General features: G+C 38.7%; 1 protein-coding gene across 5 annotated transcripts in view; it reads right to left on the bottom strand.

Annotated features, from left to right (window-relative positions):
* EFCAB11 (EF-hand calcium binding domain 11) overlaps window positions 1–23156 on the bottom strand; it is a 180613-nt gene that overhangs the window by 11345 nt on the left and 146112 nt on the right. For 3 of the 5 annotated variants that reach the window (XM_027844899.1, XM_027844895.1, XM_027844900.1), the window contains one exon: window positions 19668–21602. The exons of 1 other annotated variant lie outside the window; for it this stretch is intronic. In XM_027844899.1, the coding sequence (XP_027700700.1) occupies window positions 21521–21602 (82 nt within the window). In that variant the 3' untranslated portion in view covers window positions 19668–21520. Of the gene's footprint in view, window positions 1–7953; window positions 8335–19667; window positions 21603–23156 lie in introns of those variants that run through there. One more of the 5 variants, XM_027844897.1, reaches the window with a different exon arrangement.

Raw genomic sequence — 23156 nt, 5'->3', positions numbered from 1 at the left:
AGGGTAGCACTCAATAATAAATAGATTCCACCAGACAACCACTGTCAGAAGCATTCTGGGATAGTTCTGCTATGGTTTGTGTAGACGTAATATAATTTTATTTCATCCTCTGTGATAGGATTAAGATCTATCAGAGTTTTCCCATGTCATGGATTGGGTTTACCTCATTCTCTTCTGCAACACAAATTAGCTTTCCCTAAAAGGAGACAAAGCTATCCTAGGACCTGATTGGCCCCTGTTTTGCGGATGCAGCTTACTGGTCACCTACAGGCATTTAAAAAAAAGTTTCAGCCATGTGGAGGCCCCAGCCTCTGACTTGGTCGATTCTGAGGACCATGTCCTTCTCCATATACTGCCCTGATGACCAGACATGTTTCCACATGGAAATAAGAGAAGTTAAGTACCATTGTATACTAGTTGCATACTATTTCTGTGTCAGGGCAAAGTAAACCTCCTTTTGTTAACTGTTCAATGACTTGTGAATGCTTCATTTCATTCCAATATTGAATCAAATCTGAACTAAGAAAGTACAGGTGTTATAGCCACCTCCAACACCTTCCTTTCCAATAGCTATCACAATCATAAATGTGTGAAAGTCCCTTTGAAAATATTTATTCTTTTCTGTCAGATAGTGTTAAACTTGATGTTTTACTGAATTCTAAACACCATTCCTTGGTCCACATCTATCATAGGATCATGAATTTTGAGCTGGAAAGGAACTTAGAGGACATTAAGTCCAACCCCCTCCTTTTGCAGATGAGGAAATGTGATTTGCCTAGCATCACACAACTAGTTTCTGAGGTAGGATTTGAACTCAAATCTTCCTGACTTCAAGAAACACAGTATTCTATAGACTGTGTCACTGAGCTGCTTCTAATGCCTGATGAAGATGCTGAGACTGACTTCACACATGCAAACCATGTACTCTACCACTGAGTAGGACACTTATCTTCAGAAACTCACCCATTTCAAGTACTTGATGTCAATAGCTTAATGGGATGGGAAGTTGGTGACTGCCATATGGGTGACGTAGTTTGGATCCTTGTTTTTCCTACGTGCATTCAATAAAAAAAAATAACTTGCTATTTCATCGATGATCACAAACCTGTTGAAGGAGCCATTCCAATAGAATATAAGCTCTTTGTTTTGTTTTTGTCTTCATGTCCCCGGTGCTTACTAAAGTGCCTGAAATATGTTAGATACTTTGTAAATGCATGCTGAATTGATGCCTTAGGACTTGGAAGGAGCATATTATTAATGAAAATATGGATAGATCTATGTCTTAGTGAAAGATGTTTGCATTGTGTAGGTACTACCAATTTCAGCTACATAATGATTTTTCTCTGTTCTTCATTAGGGCACTCTTTTTAAAATGCTGCTTGAAATGGACAGCTTCACTGCTCATCTCCCTTACTAACTTATTTGCTTTTAATGATGTTCCGAAGACATGAAGGCCACACCACAAGGTAGTGGGTGCACAGTTAATATTTTGCTTTACAGAGATCTACTGTAAGATGCATTGTCTAAAGGGGAGTATCTGAGGCTAGGTTTAAATTCAGGTTTTCCTGACTCTACTCTCAGCACTCTATCTATTGCACCATTTAGCTGTCTAAAAATGGGGGTTGTTTATAGAAGCCAAACTTAAGATAATAATAATAGTTAGCATTTATATAGCACTTACTATGTGCCAGGGACTGTGCTAAGTACCTTATAATTATTATCTTGTTTGGTCCTCGCAACAATCCTGGGAGGTAGGAGCTATTATTATCTCCATTTTACAGATGAAGAAACTGAGGCAAATAGAGGCTAAGTGATTTGCTTAGGGTCACACAGCTAGAAAATGTCTGAGGCTGGATTTGAACACAGATCTTCCTGACTTCAGGTCTGGAGCTCCACTGTACCACCTGGTTGTCTAAAAAATTGGAGGCTGTTTATGTAAGCCAAACTTACAGTCATTATAGTATTACTCAGTTAAGAGTACCTCAGAGATCCTCTAGGGTAGCAAACTCTAAAGTGGGGCATGTATGATGATTCACTAGAGTGTGCAAAGAAACGATTAGCACTTCTGTTTCCATTTAGTTTTTATCTGAAAAAAAGAGAAAGAAATTAATTCTTACTTAACAGTAAATCCCTGCCTGATTCCATTTTACTGTGGAGGAGCTTGGGGAAGCCTACTTTTAGCCACATGCAGGAGTTTGTACTGTATGATGATAAAGAGTCCTCTAATTGGTTGCTGAGCTTTAAGAACTGATATGTCAGGGGATATACAAAGACAAGCCACTGGGTTCTTCAAGATCTTTCTTTTTTCTCCCCTAACTGTGAAGTATGAGGACTATTTAGAGATAGTCCCAAGAGTCAGCTGGGGAAGTGGTGGCTTCCCTGCCTCCCACCAGGCCTCTCTGTGAGCATATGGCCCCCTTTGTCTCTTTGTAATTGTTTTTTCCTCATCTTAGGTGAAGGAGGATTCTGGGACTACTAGTGACTTTGTTAGCTTCCAAAGGCCAGGAAGTCATGGAGGCTTATGAGATGGCAGTTATGGCATCCCCAGAGTGTCAGTGGCTGACAGCAGGGGAAACGTCTGCATTGGAAGTGGCAAGACACACTGATGGCGGGCATGGACACAAAAAGATGGTCACTCAAGAGAGCAGTTTCAAGAAGCGAGAGGAATACTGGCTATGGACTCAAGAAAGGACTTCCAGGTCATGAAGTACCAGGGTTTGTGAGTTATTCTTTGACACATATGTATCCTACATATTTTCCTCTCCACTATTATACTCAAAGTCTGAACCCACACTTCCCATGAACCTGTGCATATGGTAGGACAGAATGCACCCCAGTTTTTTTGAGGAAATGTTTTATGCCAACTGTTTTTCCTATACCATCTTAGCAAATACCTTTGCTAAATGCTAACTAGATTTAGTCCTGATTCATAATGGGAAGCACAATAGTGGGGGCTCAGAAATTTCAGTATTAGAAATAGCTATCCATGCAGTTACCCCTAAACTAGACAGTAGTAGTCACCTTTCTGGGGACCCAATCCACAAGTGTTGAGTGCAGTTGTAGAGAGTATTCCAGTGGGGTGTTATACTAATACTATAATGTAATTACACTAATAATATATATATATATGTATATATATATATAATACTTTATTATAAAGATCGACACTTCACTTAGTCTTCATGTCCATTGGTCACATCATAAGTAGTACTTGAGATATCCTAAGGGAAGAGTAAGTTCCACAATATGGAGTGGTTAAGAGAGTAGCATCCTCATTTGTTTCCTCACCTTCACTTGACTATGATGGATATCCCACTTGTTTAAGTGGGATGACAGGGGATATAATCCAGTTTTACATACACAAAATGGACAACTGACTTAAAAAAGATCCCTGCAAAGAAACTGACGATGATACAAAAAACGCAAACACAATTTAAGATCAAGAAAATGACCAAGCCAATACTACTCTTAGCTCTTTGTTAGCCACACTATCAGGCTAAAACAATGATGATTTCAGAGCAAAGTACTTGGAAGAGCTATTAAATGTGAAGATGTTATGTATGTTTCTTTGAAACATATGATCCGAATGTACTTTTTCTCAATGAAAATGGTTATTAGTAGAACACTACCTTATGGATATCGAACACAGATACAGACAGACAGACAGGCACACATACACACTTAATCTGTTTCTCTAAGGTGAAAGTGATATTTTAACAATGAGTATGAAAGTAACTGCTTTTCAAAAGAACCTAGTGCTTCATGGAGAGAGAATTTTGAAAATGAATGTTAGGAAATGTTTCTATTTTTCCAAGATTTTGTTACCTAAAACTATATGATTTTTACCTAAAACACTCACATTTGCTCACTTAAAAAAAGTTGGAAATAATTTTCTAATCTGTTTAAAACTAGTCCAAATATAGTTTCCCTGGATTTAAAATCCATTTGTTAAATATTAAAAATCTAGCTCCACCTGGTTAGTTTGCAGTAATTATTGATTGACATTAGGAAAGATGAAAAGACAAATTTCAAAAAAGCCTTTGTATAATTGGTGGATAAAATTGAAAAATGAGTATCATGATATAATTAGTCAAGCCATCTATGCACCCTTTCCACTTGGATCTACATATCTTTGTGATGTATCTTTTTTTTTTTAAAAAGGTATGACATCTATTATATCCAAGTATTGAAATAAATTGATCTTAGAACCAAACTTCTGAATTATGGCAATCACAAAATGTTCAACTAAGATTTTAAAAAGAATATGGCATATTCATTCACATTGTTCTATGATATAATTAATAATAATTTTTGGAAAGCAAAAAAAATGAAAATTATTTAAAGTATTGTTCATTTAATTTTTACTTCATCTTTACAAATTTCTGTTTTTCTGGATGTATAGTGTACATGAGAGAATAATATGATAGTACATGTATATCTTATAATTTATACCTATATATAGGTTCAAGGTTGTTTTTTTTTTCTGATCATGATATACAATAAAAAAAAATGCTTGGAGACCAATGATGTAGAAGATGACCCAGTATTAGTCAGCTAACATGGCTCTTAGCAGGTCATGGAGTCAGTGTTAAATATTTAGATCTGGAAAAGACCTCGGATGTTACTTTGTTCAACCTTCTCATTTTACAGTTAAGGAATCTGAGATCCAGCGATAATTGACTTGCCCAAGGTCACATAGGTACTTATGTGTAATAACGATTTAGTCAATACAAGTAGTAAGCATCAGGGCCAGGATTTGAACTCAGTTTGCATAATTTCAATTTTAGCATGCTTTCTGTGGAAACAGTGAATTCAATGAAATTCAAATGTGCTACCATTTAAAGAAGGGAAATATACATCTAGGGGAGGAGGATGGGAATAGTCTCTTTTAAAAATTCCTAAACCTGACATCCTTGTGTTTTTAAGTAAAATTAAAAGAGGAGGGAGGTATCTCATTTGTATCTAACCACCTTGATTAATGGCACTCTTGGTTTCTGCCTGGAAAATGTTCTCACTAATTTCCAGAGGGCTAATGACACACCAACGGCACACAGTAGAAACACCAAGTGGGAGTGTAGAACACATGTGAGATGTTCTGTCGATATCTTTAGAAGAGTCATCTTTTTTGAGAAACTCATTATTCACTTAATTATTCATTCTGTTTATTTACTGTATAGTTATTACACAAAAATATGGTGCAAATCCCTAGAATCCTCAAACACCAGATGCTGGTTTCTCTCTGTAGTCCCCAAAGGCACAGCCAAGCCATCGCTGTGAGAATTAAAACAACAACAACAACTAAAACCCAATTAAAATTGTGCCAGCATGTTCATTTCCAAGAGAAAAACCCAGAAAATTAATAAGCTCTTATTCACCCCTCCCCTTACTTGATTTTGAAAAAAAAAAAAGAGCGTAATCAGTATTTCAATCACAGCTACGGTAAACTTTGCATTTGTATAAGGCATGGGCTATGAAGCTCATATAATTTTAGCCTTCTCAAAAATAAAATGAATGAAAAAAGAGGCTTTTTGCTTCTTAGACTTTCAATTTGTCTAGTGTATTCAAAACTCAATAACAGAGAGCAGAGTAATTATATACCATTATTACTGAGTTACTGGAATCCCTGGTCACATAACCTCCTCCTATTGATCCAAGCTAAGATGAGGGCCAGATGGTCTATTGCCTACCCATATACTCTCACACACAGGTCAGCATTCAAAGGATCAACAACAACCCTGAATTCTTCAAATAAAACCTTAACTACTGAAGAGGAGGATGAGATAAAGAGAAGTCTGTTCAACTTAAGAGAAATTGGTCAGCAGTTGTTTTTCTTTTAATCATCTGTCAGGGACAAAAACAGTTGCCAAGACTACTAAAAGAAGTACATTGATGGCTACAGAGATCAGGGATATGATCCCAGGGAAAGAGTTGAGTGTTCTCCAAAGGAGAATCATAAGCTCATAGGTTTAGAGTTAGAAAGGAATTTGAAGTTCATTTTTAGCAGAAGAATCTAAGATCCAGAGAGGATAAGTGAAATGTCCATGGCCACACCCATAGTAAGTGATAAAACCAGAATTTGGACCAAAGGATTCTGATCATAAAGCCAGTGGTCAGAAGGTCAGGGCTGGCATGGGTAAGGAGGTGAAGAATGGCTTTTGGGAATGACTTTGGCTGTGGTCTCCAGTTAATATAAATCAGCTCATTAGAGGTACCATCAGTGCCACTATACATTTTTAATGGCTTCCACCATTTTAATTGTTAATAGAGGTCTGCCTGAGAAGCCATATATTAGACCCCTGGTGACCTCTATCACAGTGCTCAGCAAATAGTAAGCACTTAATAAATAATTTTTTTATTCATTCATTCACCTGAAATGCAAAGATACTACTCACTACTATAGAGAATTAAATTACTATGGAAAGCTCTATAGCTCCTCAGACCCTCCAAAAGATAGCAAGAATATATTTGATTTATATTCCTGCTAAAATACATAAATAAATCTAAGCATGTTCCTGTTAAATATATAAATTTGTATATTTATTTACTTACATATAAAGAGCTTAAGCTCTTTAAATTGTACTAAATACTGAATCCTAAATACTGAAGACATCCTCATGCATTCAAATCCCGCCTCAGACACTTAACTAGTTGTGTGACACTGGGCAAATCACTTAACCCTGTTTGCCTCAGTTCCTCATCTGTAAAATGAGCTGGAGAAGGAAATGGCAAACCACTTAAGTATCTCTGCCAAGAAAGCCCTAAATGGGGTCACAAAGAGTTGGACACAACTGAAATGACTCAACAACAAAAATAAATACTGAGGGTAAAGAGTCTGGTTAGGACTCTGGGGATTAGATTGTGATTGCTTATTTTTATTTCTGTTTTTGGTTTTATGAATTGTTTCAATTCCTGGCAATTTGTACCATGATGCCTCATTGTGGTAGGGAGATCACCCTGGTTTCTTGAATGCTATGCCAGTGGCAAACTTTGGCAACTTTTGTCAAGTGTGGGCTCAGAGGCAGAATGTGGCTGCTTCTAAAGCTCAACCTAGCCAGGTAAGGCAAGTTGGACCAGCCTAGTCAAGGAAGGTAAGTTGGCTGTTAGGTAATGAATTTTTTGGTTATGGTGTCCTATGAAACAGATTAAAAACAAAATGGCCCTTTATGGTTTTGTTTTCACAATCACAATATGAGAGTAAGGAAAAAGGAGGCAGAAGTTATTGAGAATCCCATTGTTCTTAGACCACCTACAAACAGTTTAACTTTTGATATTCTTAATGCATGATCCTTGTCCAATGAGCAAGTTAATTAGTGCATTACTGGGGAAAATGAACCATATCCATATTGATATTTTCTACTATAAATGAAAGAATACATAAAGAAGAGAAGTATTAGCATCTTCTTTGTTGTTGCACCTGAAGGACTATGGGATATTTCCATCTGATTTGTAGCTGAAACCTTCCCTATGTGTTATCTCTGCCATTAGAATGTGAGCTCCTTACTTTTCTGTATGCATCCCCAGCACTTAGCACAGTCCTTTGTATATAGTAAGTGCTTAATAAATGCTTTTTCTTTTTCTGGGTTCAAGATTTGATATCTCAGTCTCTTTGACTTGGGGGTTAGAAAATTAATTCCATCTCTGTCAGATCCACATGGAAAAATTGAAAAGGAATTTGTGCTAGAGTGATGAGATTTTTATCAACTTTTATAAAGAACTTTCAGCTAAATGGAAGGATGGCTCACAGGTTCTATTTAGAGAAACAAATAAAGCAGTTGGTGAAATCTCAGGGAACCTTGATTATTTCACCTTATAGTACTCATGAAGAGTGCAAATAGACAGCTATAAAGATAATTGCCACTTATGCACCATTATCTATCGTACAGAATAGAGAAACAGAGAAATTCTATTAAGAACTTGACAAAATCCTCCAAACTGGGTTAATATGTACCTTGACATTTTAATTGAAGTTGGACAAAAATTTATGTAGCCTTGTGGGCCTCCTTGGGTATCATCCCCAGGTTTGGGATATGTTGTGTTTCGGGGTGAAAATCAAATCACTCAAAACCATGTATTCGATGCCATTGGGTGACCTGATTTCACTGAGCTGGAGTTCTATGATGCTCTATTAACTCTGCTGGGCTGCTCTTTGCTGGACATCTCTATTACCGCAGGGTAACATTGAGGCTACTTAGCATATTGACTGAGTTGCTCTCTGCTACCATCTGCTGGTCTTCATACTCTTCAGGTCCACTGCTGCTATCTGCTGCCATGTGTTGGAATGAAGGTGCTAGGCAACGTCTTCCCTCTTGGCAACACAGCCATAACCACACTTAACTGGGCAACCAAAAAACAAAACAAAACAAAACAAACCTACCATTATTTCTCATGCTAAGATTAATTATCCATGTCATTTCAACTTCTTTTTCTTTTTCTGGGTTCAAGATTTGGTCCCTCAGTCTCATTGACTCGGGGGTTAGAAAATTAATTCCATGTTGGTCATAGACTGGTCATTAGTTTGCATCCTGGGGAATCCACATGGAGAAATTGAAAAGGAATTTGTGCTAGAGTGATGAGATTCTTATCAACTTTTATAATATCTTGGTTGCCACTCAAACCAACTTGGAGCAAGACTGAAAGGGCCAGGTAGAGTCACTGGAGCTGACAACCTTTGTCCTAGTTCCATTTGTCTACTTTGAGGCCTTTGGTGTGCATTCCTGCTAGCAGCAAAGTCAATGGTTTCCATAAGTGTAAAAAGTTGAAATCTGGAAAAGCACCTGGTCTTCACCAAAAACAGAAGAAATATATGCCAAAAGTTTAAAAAAGTAAAAGGAATCGAGGGATTGATTTTCAAGATTTCTTGGAGGAAAGATTCCAAAAGAATGAAAAAGATAAAAAATTTAACTTTTACCCCAAAAAGTGACCAACAAGTCATCGATGACCAATATACCTTTTTCATTATAATGAATTTGTCTTGGAGAATGGACTAAATACATAATGAGGGTTTCTTTGGGGAAATCATGAGAAAGGAACAACAGGCAAGCTTTCACAGATCATTTTCTATAGCATATCATCTTTGTAGTTCCACAGTTAGCTGAGATACTTAAAGTATGTCATATTCCATTCATTATATGTAGTTTGGTGATTTCAGAAAGGGCATTTGACTTGGGAGAAAAAAATATAGCTTTAAAGACTAATTTCAGACCAGGTGCCAGCCATGTGTATATTAAAATCAGATAAGATGCTATGGAAGAGGTGACCATGGAGATATTTTGCTTGAAGATCTAAAGAGGATCAACATTAGGCGAGACATAAAATAGAGAGACATGTTCATCAATTTCATGGAAGATGTCCCGAGGATAGTCTAAAATGACATGAGTTGAATAGGAAGAGATTGAGCTGGATTGTTTAGGAAATTTTTCTGTTTTTTCCAATGACACCAAGCTACATGTTGCAATGACATTATTCTTCTGGTGATGAATGGAACACCATGATCTCACACATAATATTCCATTTCTACCTCTGTTCATTTTCACAGATTTCTTGGGGGAAAGCTCACCTACAAAGCACTTTTCCCAGACCTTTACCTCTTAGAATACCTAGCTTCTTTCAAAGCTCAGTTCTAATGCCTCTTGAGGTCTTTCCTGACAGCCCCAATTGCTAGGGTTATCTTTCCCATCCCCACCAAATTACTTTGTATATATTTTGCATCTACTCATGTAATGTACATATCATTCCCTCCAGTAGAATGCAAGCTCCTTGAGGGCAGGAAAAGTTTCCTTTCTGGCTTTGTATCTCCCAAATCTAGCATGGTACCTGGCACACAATGGGTTCGTAATAATATCTGTTAAGTCATTGATTAATTTCAGAAGAAATAGGATTGCAGGTGACTAAAGGGATAATAGAAAGGCATGTGCTGGAACTGAGTAAGCTGCAGTTATTACAATTTACATATGGGAGTAGTGTAAAAAGCATGGGTGACTAGGTGGCACAGTGGCCAGAGTGCTAGGTGTGGAGTCAGGAAGACTCCTTTTCACGAGTTCAAATCCGACTTTAGACACTTACTAGCTGTGTGACCCTGGGCGAGTCACTTAACCCTGTTTACCTCAGTTTCCTCATCTGTAAAATGAGCTGAAGAAGGAAATGGCAAACCGCTCCAGTGTCTTTGCCAAGAAAACCCCAAGTGGGGTCAGGAAGAGTCAGAGATGACTGAAAATCGACTGAACTACAACATTGTAAAAGGCATCACTGAAGCCATGCACAACTGGAAAAGGAGGTGGGCTGCTCATGTGGTGAGAGGAAGGGATGCCAAATGGGCAGCCCAATTGATGAACAAAATACATACGAACCAAAATAGGACTTGAGTGAATTGGTTAGATTTTGGTGGGACTTCTGATTCAGTTGGTATAGTGAACTCCCATGTAAGGAAATTGCTATTATGAAATGGCTTGTTCAGGGTCATGCAATTAGTTTCAGAGCTAGGACTTGAATCCAAATCTAGCCCTATTTCTACAATACCACGGTGTGGTGAAGGTGATATTTGTTATTACTTTCTTATTAACATAATGGGAAAAATCTACCTCATGAATCCATTTGTATATCCTGTGGATTGCTTGGTATAATAAGCTGTGGATCAAACTAGATATATTAAACAGTGAAACCCCAGCAACATAATGATAGAAACACTGAAGAGCCAGGAAAATCAGTTTTAAATTAAAATAAAATCATTTTCAGCGTCTCAAGCTAAAGGTCTCAAAGCTGCAGATCTCTCAGATTTGCAATGACATTGCCACATTATGAGTGGCATGGTGCCAAACCTGATGCTACCTCCAATACTTCCAGGAGGGCGGTCCCAACCGCTTCTCTGAGAAGGATGGGAAGTCCCATTGGGAAGTTTCTAAAACCAGAAGTGGTTCAGAGGCAATGGAATCACATTACTATTCACACATATCAATACTGTAGGTCAATCTAAGTCTGGTGCCACCAATCTATATGTTCTGAATTATCATCTTGCTATCTCACCGGGTTGTTTTCTCTCACCTGTCCTCTAAATTACCATGCCACTCCCCCAACCCCCTCCACCAAACCTGCTCGTGAAGCCAATTGTTAAATTTTTAGCGTATTTACACTTTGGGGATCAGCCACTGCTGCAAATCAGGGTGTGCTTGCTATTTTGTTGAACATATAGACTTAAGAAAGTGTTGGAGAAAATATTTACAATGCAAATTAAACTTACAGTATGTCGGTGTACATTCCCCCCCCCCACCCCCAGAGATTCAGTTAAATATTTACCAGCATATCCCTGACCACAAATGTTACAGAAATGCTGAGTTCTCAGCAAATAAACAGCCTTCTACCTTCTATCTAGTTCCTTCTCTCTTGGAACGGCCACACTGTCCCATCAGTTTAGATGGTGCAGTTAGTAGACACAATCAGCTCCACATCCTTGCATTTGCTATGTTTCATTGCACCCTAGTCACATGACCTTGACATAATGAAATTACAACAGAACACACTCAGCGGTATACAGTGTTCTACTCTTGGCTTAGGAAAAGCAAAAGCAATAAATAATACCTAGGGATAGGAACAGGACCTGTGATTTCAATAAGATAAAGAACTCTCAGATGGAACTCATTGACTTGGGTAATTGCTCAGAGCATTGAGAGATTAAGTGAATTACTCAGGGTCACATAACTAGTCCATGGCAGAGGTGTAAACTGATGGCAGGTCTTCCTGGCCTAGAGGGCTGCTCTCTATCCACTGTATCCACTTCCTCATGTTCAGGGAGGACTAGTATCTCTGGTATGAGGGCTTACTGAGCCCTTTCCAGAGATGCTCACCCACCTTTGGTGTCTACCTCCTTCACTCACCTCTTACCTGTGGCTCTAAGAAGATGCAGCTTGCTCAATGGCCACACCCTGGTAAACCTCCTCAGTAGACAGGCTAAACCAGGTTTAGGGTAACCAATAGGCCTCAAACCTATCAGTGAGTTAGGGAGATGTTTACCCTAGTCATATGAAGACTTCCCCTGGTGGAATGGGCAGATGAGAACAATTTGTTCCAATGGCCACAAAGGCGGCTGAAGCAACCATTATGAAGTGCTTAGAGCTTGGTCAGACATTGAAGATGCCAAAGCCATCCACTGCATCCCGGGCCATTGCCAGTCACCTTGACTTTTGTCCTGCCACTAGACTTTAATGACTCTGGAAGAGAGTAAGGCTGATGACTTTGCACAACTCTGCTTCACTTAAATACAATTCACACACAAGTCAAGATGTCACCTTGTGATGCCATCAGTCCTCTTCAAAAACAAAGGACAAACAACAATAAAACACACGCCGTATAGCTGCAAGGCCACGACCTGTTTCACAACTCCAACCCTAATTAGTACATAGACTGTTCAAAATCCAGGAATTCTAGGAAAGAGACTGTTTGGTTTGTTGAGTCATCCACAGCTACTTCTCCTCTAAGTAGACAAAGGGGTAGGGATAATAAAACATAGTCTCAGTTGATGTTCTCATGTTATCCAGAAGGGCCAGTTAGGTGAAGACAGTTAGAACTCTGGCCCCAAGACAACTCAGTTTCTTCTTATCAAGGAATGAGGCATGGGATGCAGAAGTAAGTACAGACTGAAGCTCCTGGGGATGGTGCTTTTTTCTTTGCTATCCTGTTGCTAATGGGGTCCTCTAACATGCTTCTTCTTCTTTTTTTTTTTTTACATTTTTTTTTCTTTTTTAGGCAATTGGGGTTAAGTGACTTGCCCGGGGTCACACAGCTAGTAAGTGTCAAGTGTTTGGTCTGAGGCAGAATTTGAACTCAGGTCCTCTTGACTTCAGGGCTGGTGCTCTATCCACTGCGCCACCTAGCTGCAGCTGCCCCCTAACATGCTTCTTCTGGTGACTCGCTCATTGAATTCATTTCAAGGAGGTGAACTCAACAGCTGGCCAATTCTGAGATATTCTGCCCTGGTATCTCTCATTCCTTGACTCAGTCTACATATCACCTCTGCCTTGCTACTGCGCCCTATCATTTCTGCTCAGATTCCTCTAATTATCAGCCAAACTTGGCCTCTCCTTCTTCTCCACTGTCCCTGTAGTTATGGAGAGAGGAGGGGTTTACATGGTGAGAGACTTATATCTATGTATGTCTTATCCTTTTACTAGGCCATAAGCTATAGGAGGGCAGGACTGGCATCTTATAGAAACTCTATCTGATCCAGTGCCTAGCTACAGGAAGTACTTAATAAATGCTTGTTGAATTGTATATTTACCATTAAACTTATAAAGTACACAAAAGTATGGTTATTTTAAGTCAGAAATGAAGTAAAATGCCTGTTTTTAAAAAAGTTAGTGTTTTTATGGATTTAACTTTTTTATTCAAGGGAGAAGGACCTGTCTTGAGTGGTAATGCAGGGGATAGGACCTTTTCAATTAAAATTCTCTGTATAATGCCCTAAGTGACAAATATATACATTTTTAAAGATGAGGGTGGTGGTATGTGTGTGTGTTTGGGGGGGTTGTAATTTCATCTGTATAACTGACTCTTGGTGTGTAGACATTCTTCATCAATCCAGATTAGCTATTTATCTGTAACTTACAGTCTTCTAGAGTTGTCTGGGAGCAGGCATGTAAACCCGCCCCATGTGTGTCCTAGGTTGGACTTGAACCCAGGTCCTTCCTACTCCAAGGTTAGCCCTCTATTCATGCCTCTTTCTATATCTTGCCTCTCTCTATATCCTACCTCTATTCCCATATTAATCACTGATTTCAACATAAAATGGCAAAGTGTTTCATTTTTCAATGATAAAGCCTTCAGGCAAACTAATTAGAAAGGTTGAAATCAAAGTAATTGGCATCAAGGAAATATTCTTATGTATGCAGCTGAGGTATTGTTGACTCTCATTTCTGATAATGTCATTCTTTGGAATGTGGATGAAAGAAGTTATTTTGGATATGATTCTGACTAATACAGAGCAATAAATGTCCAAAGCAAAAATGCTGGGAACCTTCGGAGGAAGTGACCACATTTAATTATTGATAAGAGAGTAATGCCCAGCATGGTTTGCCATGAAACTTGGAATTTGGGACTGGATTTCAAGGGGTTCAGAGAAAGGCTAACTGGGAAGATTTTCCAGGTAAAGTTAAATTCAAGAATGAAATTCTGATGACAAGCACAAATTATTCTCGTAAAGACATAACAGTGGTAAAGAGATTTGCATGAATGTACAGGGAAATATATCAGCCAATTTAGAAATTAAAGAGACATACACAGAACATGGAAGCAAGGGCAGAAAACTGAAGATGAACCCAAAAGTATCAAGGAATGATAGTTTAGCTGAGGCTAATGATGAGAACTAAGATCAACAAAAAGGGCTTTTTAAAGCTATCAGGGTATAAGAGGAAACTCAAAGGGAAATCACCTCTGTGTAAGGTAGATGGGAGAGAAAGCGGAACTCAACGCCTATTTTGCTTCTGATTTCTCTCCTAAAGTGAATTACCTTTAGATTAGGAAGGAGAAAACCTCCTAAAAGTGTTAATAGGGATTTGAAATGCAAATTTCAAACATGGTAAGAGAGTATCTAAGGGTAGGTGGGTGGCAGAATGCTGGACTGGGAGTCAGGAAGACTCATCTTTCTGAGTTCAAATCTGGCTTCAGACACTTACTAGCTGTGTGACCCTGGGCAAGTCACTTAACCCTGTTTGCCTCAGTTTCCTCATCTGTAGAATAAGCTGGAGAAGGAAATGGCAAACTACTCTGGTATCTGCCAAGAAAACCCCAAATGGGGTCATGAAGAGTGGGACATGACTGAAAAATGACTGAATAATAACATAGAGTATTGAGTGGCACCCAATAAGTTCAAGGTAGGCTTAGATAAGCTATATTCTAGGGAACTTTTAAATGTGATAGCTGAGCTACTAATGTTTTCCTCTGTAAAATCACGGAGGACAGTGCTAAAGGACATGAAATGGACAAGTATTATCCTTTTTTTTTCTAATAAAAGTGAAGGTGGATTCTGGAAACTATGGGCTCAATGTTGATTCCTGGAAAAATTCAAGAACACCTTTGTAAAGAAACAGGGTTATGAACATTTGCAGAAAGTGATTCTTATGAACCAATATGACTTCATCAGGAACCAGTAATGCTCTACTAATTTCATTTCCATTTTTATGGGGTGATTAGGAGATCAGGGAAATGCCATAGATATGGAATGCATAGACTTCAGTAAGGTACATTCCAAAGTCTCTCAAGAAATCTTTATGGAAAAGATGGAAAGAGTATAAATAGCCACAGCATAATAAATTAGTGTGGTATAAAACCAGCTTCAGCTGGTTGAATGACTAGACCAAAAAAATGGAAATTAATGGAGTGATGTCATCCTGGAGGACAATCGATAGTGCAGTTGCACAGTGCACTGTCCCAGACCTGGGTCTGTTCAACATTTTCATCAATTACTTGCATAGGGGCAGCTAGGTGGCACAGTGGATAGAGTAACAGCCCTGGATTCAAGAGGACCTGAGTTCAAATCCGGCCTCAGACACATAACACTTACTAGCTGTGTGACCCTGGGCAAGTCACTTAACCCTGTTGCCTAGACCAAAAGCAAAACAAAACAAAAGCAAAATCAATTACTTGCATGAAGACATTGATAGAATGTTTATCAGATGTGCAGATCTTATTCAATTCAACAAACATTTATTAAATACTTACTATATTTAAGGCACTGTGCTTTGTAACGTGGACCCAAGTCAAAAATAACATAGTCTCTGCCCTTGGGAAGCTTACATTTTACTGGGGGATGGGACAGATGATATGGAACTAGGATTGGAAAACTTCTGTCATGATCCACCAAAAACTTGGCTGGCTGGAATGGTAGTCTAGAGTTAATAAAATAAAATTTATAATGGGAAAAATATAAAGCCATAAGATTATAGGTCCTTCCCTAGAGCTGTAAGGTGACTGGTCCAATTCCTTAATTTTAGGTCAACAGGCAAGGCTGGAATTTGAAACAAGGTGCATTTGCTCTATACTGGGGTAGTTAGGTGGCGCAGTGGGTGGAGTGCTGGGCTTAGAGTCAGGAAGACCTGAGTTCAAATCCTCAGAAATTTCTTAGCTGTGTGACCTTGGGCAAATCGCTTAACCTCTGTTTGCCACTGGAGAAGGAAATGGCGAACCATTCCAGCATCTTTGCCAAGAAAACTCCATGGACAGAGGTCCATGGGGTCATGAAGACTCAGACATTACTGAAACAACGGAATAGCAATAACAACGACACACTGACTCCAAATCCCTTCTTTCGCCACTACACTTGCACCCTGAAGATCAACTGTATAAATTTAGGAAGAGGTAGACACTTGGATATTGAGCTTTTAATGTTTTACAATGTATTTGGTAGCTATGAAATAACACAGATACACTGACCAAACCAACGCTCTTTTATTCAATTGACAGTGTGCTAATGAAAAGTCTACTAGAAAAAGACCCGAGGGTCTTAGCAGGCTAAAAGCTGACTACGGATCAAAAATGTGACTTGGCAGCCAAAAAGCTAAAGTAAAGTTAGGCTTCCACATGAGAAGCACAGTGCCGAGAATGAATGAAAAAGTGGACAAAAAAGCACTTGTTAAGTGTTTACTATATGCTAAGCACTGTGCTAAGGGCACGGTTTCCAAAAAAGTAAAGTAAAATAGATTTTTCTCTTAAGGAGTTCATATTCTAATCTGGGGAGAGATGACATATTTAAGAAGTTTGAGCTACAGAGAAGATTGAAGGGTCTCATGGTTCTAAGGGTGTACAGATTGAGGACGGACTGAAAGGTTCAAGAGTCCTTCTTTAAGAACTTTAATTAGCAGGTCAGATAGCAATGCCTAAGCCTGTGGAGGACACAGTGACAGGTCAGTGTAGTGGACCTAAGGGTCTGGTGGAAGACAGATGGTCTAACCTGGTGGTCCTCTATCTTATCAGAAGGATTGTAGTTAATGACTCCCTGCTCATCTGGGTGCTGTGAGTGTTCTTGTTAGATTAGCAAGGGGGGAAGGGCTGGAGGTGCCCAGGCTATTGTTAGTGGGAGGGGAGTGTGGAACCAAGGTTCAGAGGGGAATGAGGATCTTGAGTTCTGTCCTGCTTGGGTGAGGATGTTGGGTGACGTGGGGCTACATGCTTAGCCAGGAAATGAAAAAGGAAAGGGAACACTGGCAGCAAGGCAAGGGGGAAGGGTTTCCCATAATCCCTACTTATTCAAGTGTTCTTTGCCCTAATTATACCACATCCAGAGGACTTCATTCATTTTAGAAAAGATACCATAAGTTGGAGTGCATTGAGAAGACAACCAAGAAGACAACTCCAAGGGGAGCTGGAATGATGTTGTGTAAGGACTAAGGGAATTAGTGAGGTTTAATCTGAAGAAGAAAGTATTTGAGAGAATGTTAATTAACTTCAACTATTTGATACAGTAGAGAAAGTGCTTGATTTGGAGTCAAGATCTGAGCTCAGGTCCTGGCTCTATTATCTACTTTCTGTGTGACTTTGGACAAGTCACTGAACTTCCTTTAAAATGAGGGAGTTGGACTTAGATGCTTAGATGGTCTGTAAGCAAGGGTATACTGATAAGTGTTTAAATGGTTCTCAAACAATATATATCTTTGTGACACACTTTTAAGTTTAAATTGCATTATTAACATTTGCTCCATCACTTCTAAAGTCTAAACAGTGTAGGCTTGTCTATCATGTGTAGAATCCTTTGCTTCCTCATCTCAACTTCCTGGCTTCCTTCAACTCAGCTCATATCCCACCTTCTATTCCAATCCCTTTCATGCTACTTAACGAAACAATAAATAAAGCCCTGATTTGTAGCCTTTGCTGATTTCTGAGGTGTAAATGTTCAAACTGAAAAATGAACCACAAGGTCTAGAGCTGACTCCACTACACCCCTGCCCTGAAGGTTCTTTCTAGGTCAAAATGTGTGATTCTGTTTGAAGGCTATCACATAGAAGAGAGATTTGACTTTTGCTTGGTCCCACAGGACAGAACTGGCAAAAAATGAACTCATTATCTTTCCCCCCCAAAAATGGATCCCTCTTACTAACTTCCTGGTTACTGTTACCATCCTCCCAGTCACCCATGCTTACAACCTAGGTATCATCCTCAACTCTTCTCATGCCCCATAGCGAATCAGTTACAAGTCCCGCCAATTCTACCTTTTTAACACCTCTGGTAGGCACCCTTTTCTCCCTTCTGAGGACTGGCACCAACCCGATGCATGCCCTCAAACCTGGATTATTGCAGTAGTTATCTAGCTGGTGTTTCTGCCTCAAGTCTGTCCCCACTCCATTCTATCCTCCATTCAGCTCTCAAAATGATCTTCTTAAAGTGCAGGTCTCACTATCACCCACCTATTCAATAAACTCCAATGGGGTATTCCCTATTTCCTCCAGGACCAAATATAAAATTTTCTGTTTGGCTTTTAGAGCTCTTCTTTACCTGGTTCCTTTTCACCTTTCCAGTTTTTTTTTTTGACAGGAAATCGGGGTTAAGTGACGTGCCCAGGGTCACACAACTAGTACATGTCTGGAGGCAGATTTGAACTCAGTTCCTCCTGACTCTAATGCCACTATGTGCCAGGCACTGGAATACAAAGAAAAAGGCCAAAAAACAATAATAAGAGTCACTCTATCCATTGTGCCCTCCTAGCTGCCCCATCCTTTTCAGTCTTCATATATTGTACTACTTTCCACATATACTGTAATCCAGTGACACTGTCCTCCTTGCTGTTCTTTTTACAAGCCCTTCCATTTCTCAAATCTAGTGCATTTTCACTGGCTGTCTATCATATCTAGAATCCTCTCCTTCCTTATCTCTCCTTTCTGGCTTCCTTCAACTCTCAGCTAAAATTCCACCTTCTACAAGAAACCTTTCTCAATCCTCCTTAATGCCTCTGTTATTGTTCAGTTGTTTTCATTCATTTCTGATGCTTCATGACCCCATTTGGGGTTTTCTAGGTAAAGATTCTGGAGCAGTTTGCCATTTTCTTCTCTAGTTCATTTTTACTGATGAGGAAACTGAGGCAAACAGGGCTGGCCCAGAGTCACACAGCTAGTCGGTGTCCAAAGCCAGATCTGAAATCAGGAAGATGAGTCTTCCTGACTCCAGGTCTAGCATTCTATCCACTGTATCACCTAGCTGCCCTATCTCTGAGATTATCTCCAGTTTATCCTGTGTACAATATAGCCTGTTTGTACATAGTTGTTTGCATGTTGTCTCTCCATTAGATTGTGAATTCCTTGAGAGCAGGTGTTGACTTGGCCTTTTTCTTTGTACTCCAGTGCCTGGCACACAGTAAGCTCTTAAATTTACTTGACTTGAAGAAAGATTTCTTCTCTATATAAGGGAAAAAACTTCCCAACAATTAAAACTGTCAAAAAGTATATAATATGCTGCCTCAGTAGAAAGTGAATTTCCTTCTGTTGGAGAAATTTAAGTGGATACTGGATGGCCTCTTGTTAGGGATATTGTAGGAAGGATTATGGTTCAGGAATGGGTTGGAGTAGGTGACCTGATCAGAGGTCTTTTCTACTTCTGAGATTCTATGCCTTCATTTTTCTGAAGGAAAAGATACACCATGGAACTTGCAATGCTATTGCAATCTGTCGCTGAGAAACCACACACAGATATTGAAAAACCCATCACCATATTATTCAGTTGATAGTCACTTACAGGCAAGCTAGAGAGATCAATGAGCAAAAAAAAGGCTTTTGATATCTGCAATAAAGAGGTTCTTATGAAATCCAGAGGAGATACAGAGTGCTTCATTTTAAAACATACAAAGCTAAGAGTTTTCCTTATTGGAGATATAGACATAGCTATATCTAAAACATATACACATATTTAAGGCAATATAACATCAATGTTAGAGGTGGGAGCGTGTTTATTTCTGATGTTCTGAAGCACAGAGCAAAAAATCAGAGCGTTAAGTGGTTACTATAAAATGTGTTGTCTGTTTGTCAGAGACATATGTTAGAAAAAGGCCCAAGTGTAGCCTACAGAGAAATGAGACACGGCAGACCTGAGTGACCTCCTTAGAAGGAAATTCTCGGATGAACCATCCAATCAAGGGAAAAGGCTACAGGGGTAGGGATACTTCCAATTTGTGAATTCCAAGCTCGAGTGAGTTTCTAGGGTGAAGAGGTTTCTAGGGTAGTGTAGAGAAAGTCCTGAGTGCATCCTGGACAGGAATAAGTGGTTTGATAGTGATATTAAAAGCTATGGAGATCAATGAGAATCTGTTACAGATCCATACCCCACGAATAAATATTGGATTAATGCTATAAACTTTTGTTCATAGCATGGTAAAAGATCTAAAATAAAGCTCAAATATTGTGCTGTGGTGTTCACAGGTTTACTCTATTTCAGAAGGCAATTTCTAGTGATAGTAGGCTGGTGGATAAGATAGCTGTGGTTGGAAGTGACCAGTGGCATCTCAGGAAACTTTCTTATCATCAGCAAGTCAATTTCAGATTCAACAGTGAAATTTAAACAAAGGTAGTGAGCTCCTTAAAAGCCGGGACTGTCTTTTGTATCCCTGGGGCTTAGCATGGTACCTGGTTGATAGTAGGGGTTTAATAAATGTTTATTGATTGATTGATTGATTGATTGAGAAAGCTCCATAGAGTCGAGAATAATGTCTTAATTCTCTTAGTATCTCAATGAAGCAACAGGTGAGTGCTTTGCACATTCCATAATTCCAAAGCTCAGGAAGTAGTTGTTGAATGAATTAATGACTCTAAACCTGTAGCTAGGTAGGTATTCTGGTATACACAATTAAGTGATCATACAGAAGTGTACATATCTTTTACATATATTCACAATGGACACCTAGGAAAGGAAACTCCAGGACTTCCATGGTGTTTCCACTATTCCTTATCCATTCCTTATCCATTAAATTGATGAGAAGAGAAACTATGCTCAGTTTTTATCATAAAGGCTTAAAAGTAACTTCTTTCTTTCAATTTAACTGATTTGCCCTTCAACAACCTCTCCCTTCAAATCCTCTTTACATTAATGTTTCTAATCAGCCTTTCCAAATGGAATTACACTTTGGACATTTCACTTTTTAATACATTCTCCTTTAAGGCTATTGGCCAGGTAATAGACTATCCTTTTATCAGTAATAATCTACATGTGATTATCCACTAGAATTCTGAGACACTTAAATTTTTATCATATCATATTCCGACTTCCTCTAATGTATTATTAGCAAAGAGACAAGACCATTATAAAAGCTAAAAGTCACATTAAAAACCAGAATCAAGAAAGAGTCTAACCACAGGGAGTGCATAATTAAAGTGATATTATTTGTAAACTGGAATGATTCAAAATGAAAACATACTGAACTATATATTTATAAATCTATAAAGAACAGGATAAATTTTACAATAGTCTTGAAAGCAGTTTCTCAAAACACTGGATGTTGTGTTGATCCTGAATTAAATCTTTTGCCTTCTGGAATTTGGCATAAGTAGGATTCTGATATTTATGCTTCCTTTTTACCATAGTTCATTGCATATTCGAAGTCTTTAAAGCTGACATGTCCATCTGAGTCCTGATCTACTTCTCTGAAGAAAAGAAAAAAAGAGATTAAATTTGCTGATTAAAAAACTATGCTTCAGGAGCACATGAGAGTATTTTTCTTTCATTTACAAATATACATGGGTCTTAGGATCAAAGGATTTAAAGCATCATCTGGTCAACTCCTCTTATTTTAGGGAGAAACTGAAGGCCACAGAGAAACTGTTGCCCAAATTTAGTATTTCATCTCCCATCTCTGATAGCTGTGCTGTGTGAATCTATATATTCCCTTATCACTTCTGCCTTATAAACTTGAACTTTCTGAAGACCTGATTCATGGACTACCTCTTAAGGAAAGCCTTTTTTTTTTTTTTTTTGGCAATTGGGGTTAAGTGACTTGCCCAGGGTCACACAGCTAGTAAGTGTTAAGTGTTTGGTCTGAGGACGCATTTGAACTCAGGTCCTCCTGACTTTAGGGCTGGTGCTCTATCCACTGCGCCACCTAGCTGCCCCTAAGGAAAGCCTTTGCTGATGCTCCTAGCTGTTAAGTATTCTCCCTCTCCTCAAATTATCTTGTATTTTATCCTTATCAGTGAACATATTGTATCCCTCAGCCCACTAGAATGTAAACTGCTTGAGGGCAGGGGCTATTGTTTTTTCGTATTACTTTTGTGTCTAGTTCCTAGCATGAAGGTTTATACACGTGTAGTAAATTCTCATTTTATCCTCAGGACAACCTTGGGAGGTGGGTGTTCTTCTTATCCTCATTTTACAGGTGGGGAAACTGAGGCACAGGGTGGTTAAATAAATGTTTGAATTGGATAGTGTAAGTGACTTGCCCAAGATCACATAGGAAGTAAGTAACAGGAATGAGGACTCAAAAGGAGGTGCTTTGTTATTGGACCCAAAGTTCTTTCTACCATACCATTGCCTATTCTACAGTGCCCACACACTAGAGGCATTGAATGCTATATGATAAATGTATCTACCCTTCATGTAAGGTATAAAAATCACTGAATTAATTCCAGAAGTTACATATAAAGTCATTCTCACTATTTGATAGCTATATCTTATGTTATTTATTTTTATATGGAATTGCATATATTCTACAACACATCTAAGAGATAATAACAGTGCTTTAAATTTTATGAAGTGCTTTATAAATATTATCTCATTGTATCCTCATAATAAATCCCTAATTTACAGTAAAGGATATGGAGGGAGACAGATGTTAAGTGACTTAATCAGGGTCACACAGCTAGTAAGTGTTTAAGGCTGGATTTGAATTTAGGTTCTCCTGAGTCCAGTACTCTACTCACTGTGCTACTTGTTCACCTAATGAGAAGTAAAGCCATGTGAGTACATGTGGCACTCCTAAAACAACAACAACAAACTTTCTAATAAAATTCAATACATGATGATACCTATGTGGAGAACCTTTGTTTCCAAAGCTGTCACAACATACAAATATTAGCAGAAATTTGGTAAAAAAAAAAAAAAAAAGAAAATCTCAAAAAATCTTTCCTGATGTCATTTCTTATGGAAATCCTCCCCTTCAAGGGAAGGCCCAGTTCAGGGGTCACCAACAAGAGGCCTTCCCT

Source organism: Vombatus ursinus, unplaced genomic scaffold (assembly GCF_900497805.2).
Source record: "Vombatus ursinus unplaced genomic scaffold, bare-nosed wombat genome assembly UNPS02014945.1, whole genome shotgun sequence".
In the NCBI taxonomy this organism is placed as follows: domain Eukaryota; kingdom Metazoa; phylum Chordata; class Mammalia; order Diprotodontia; family Vombatidae; genus Vombatus; species Vombatus ursinus.
The sequence above is the reverse complement of the archived record's forward strand: the minus strand, read 5'-3'. Positions and strand labels throughout refer to the sequence as shown.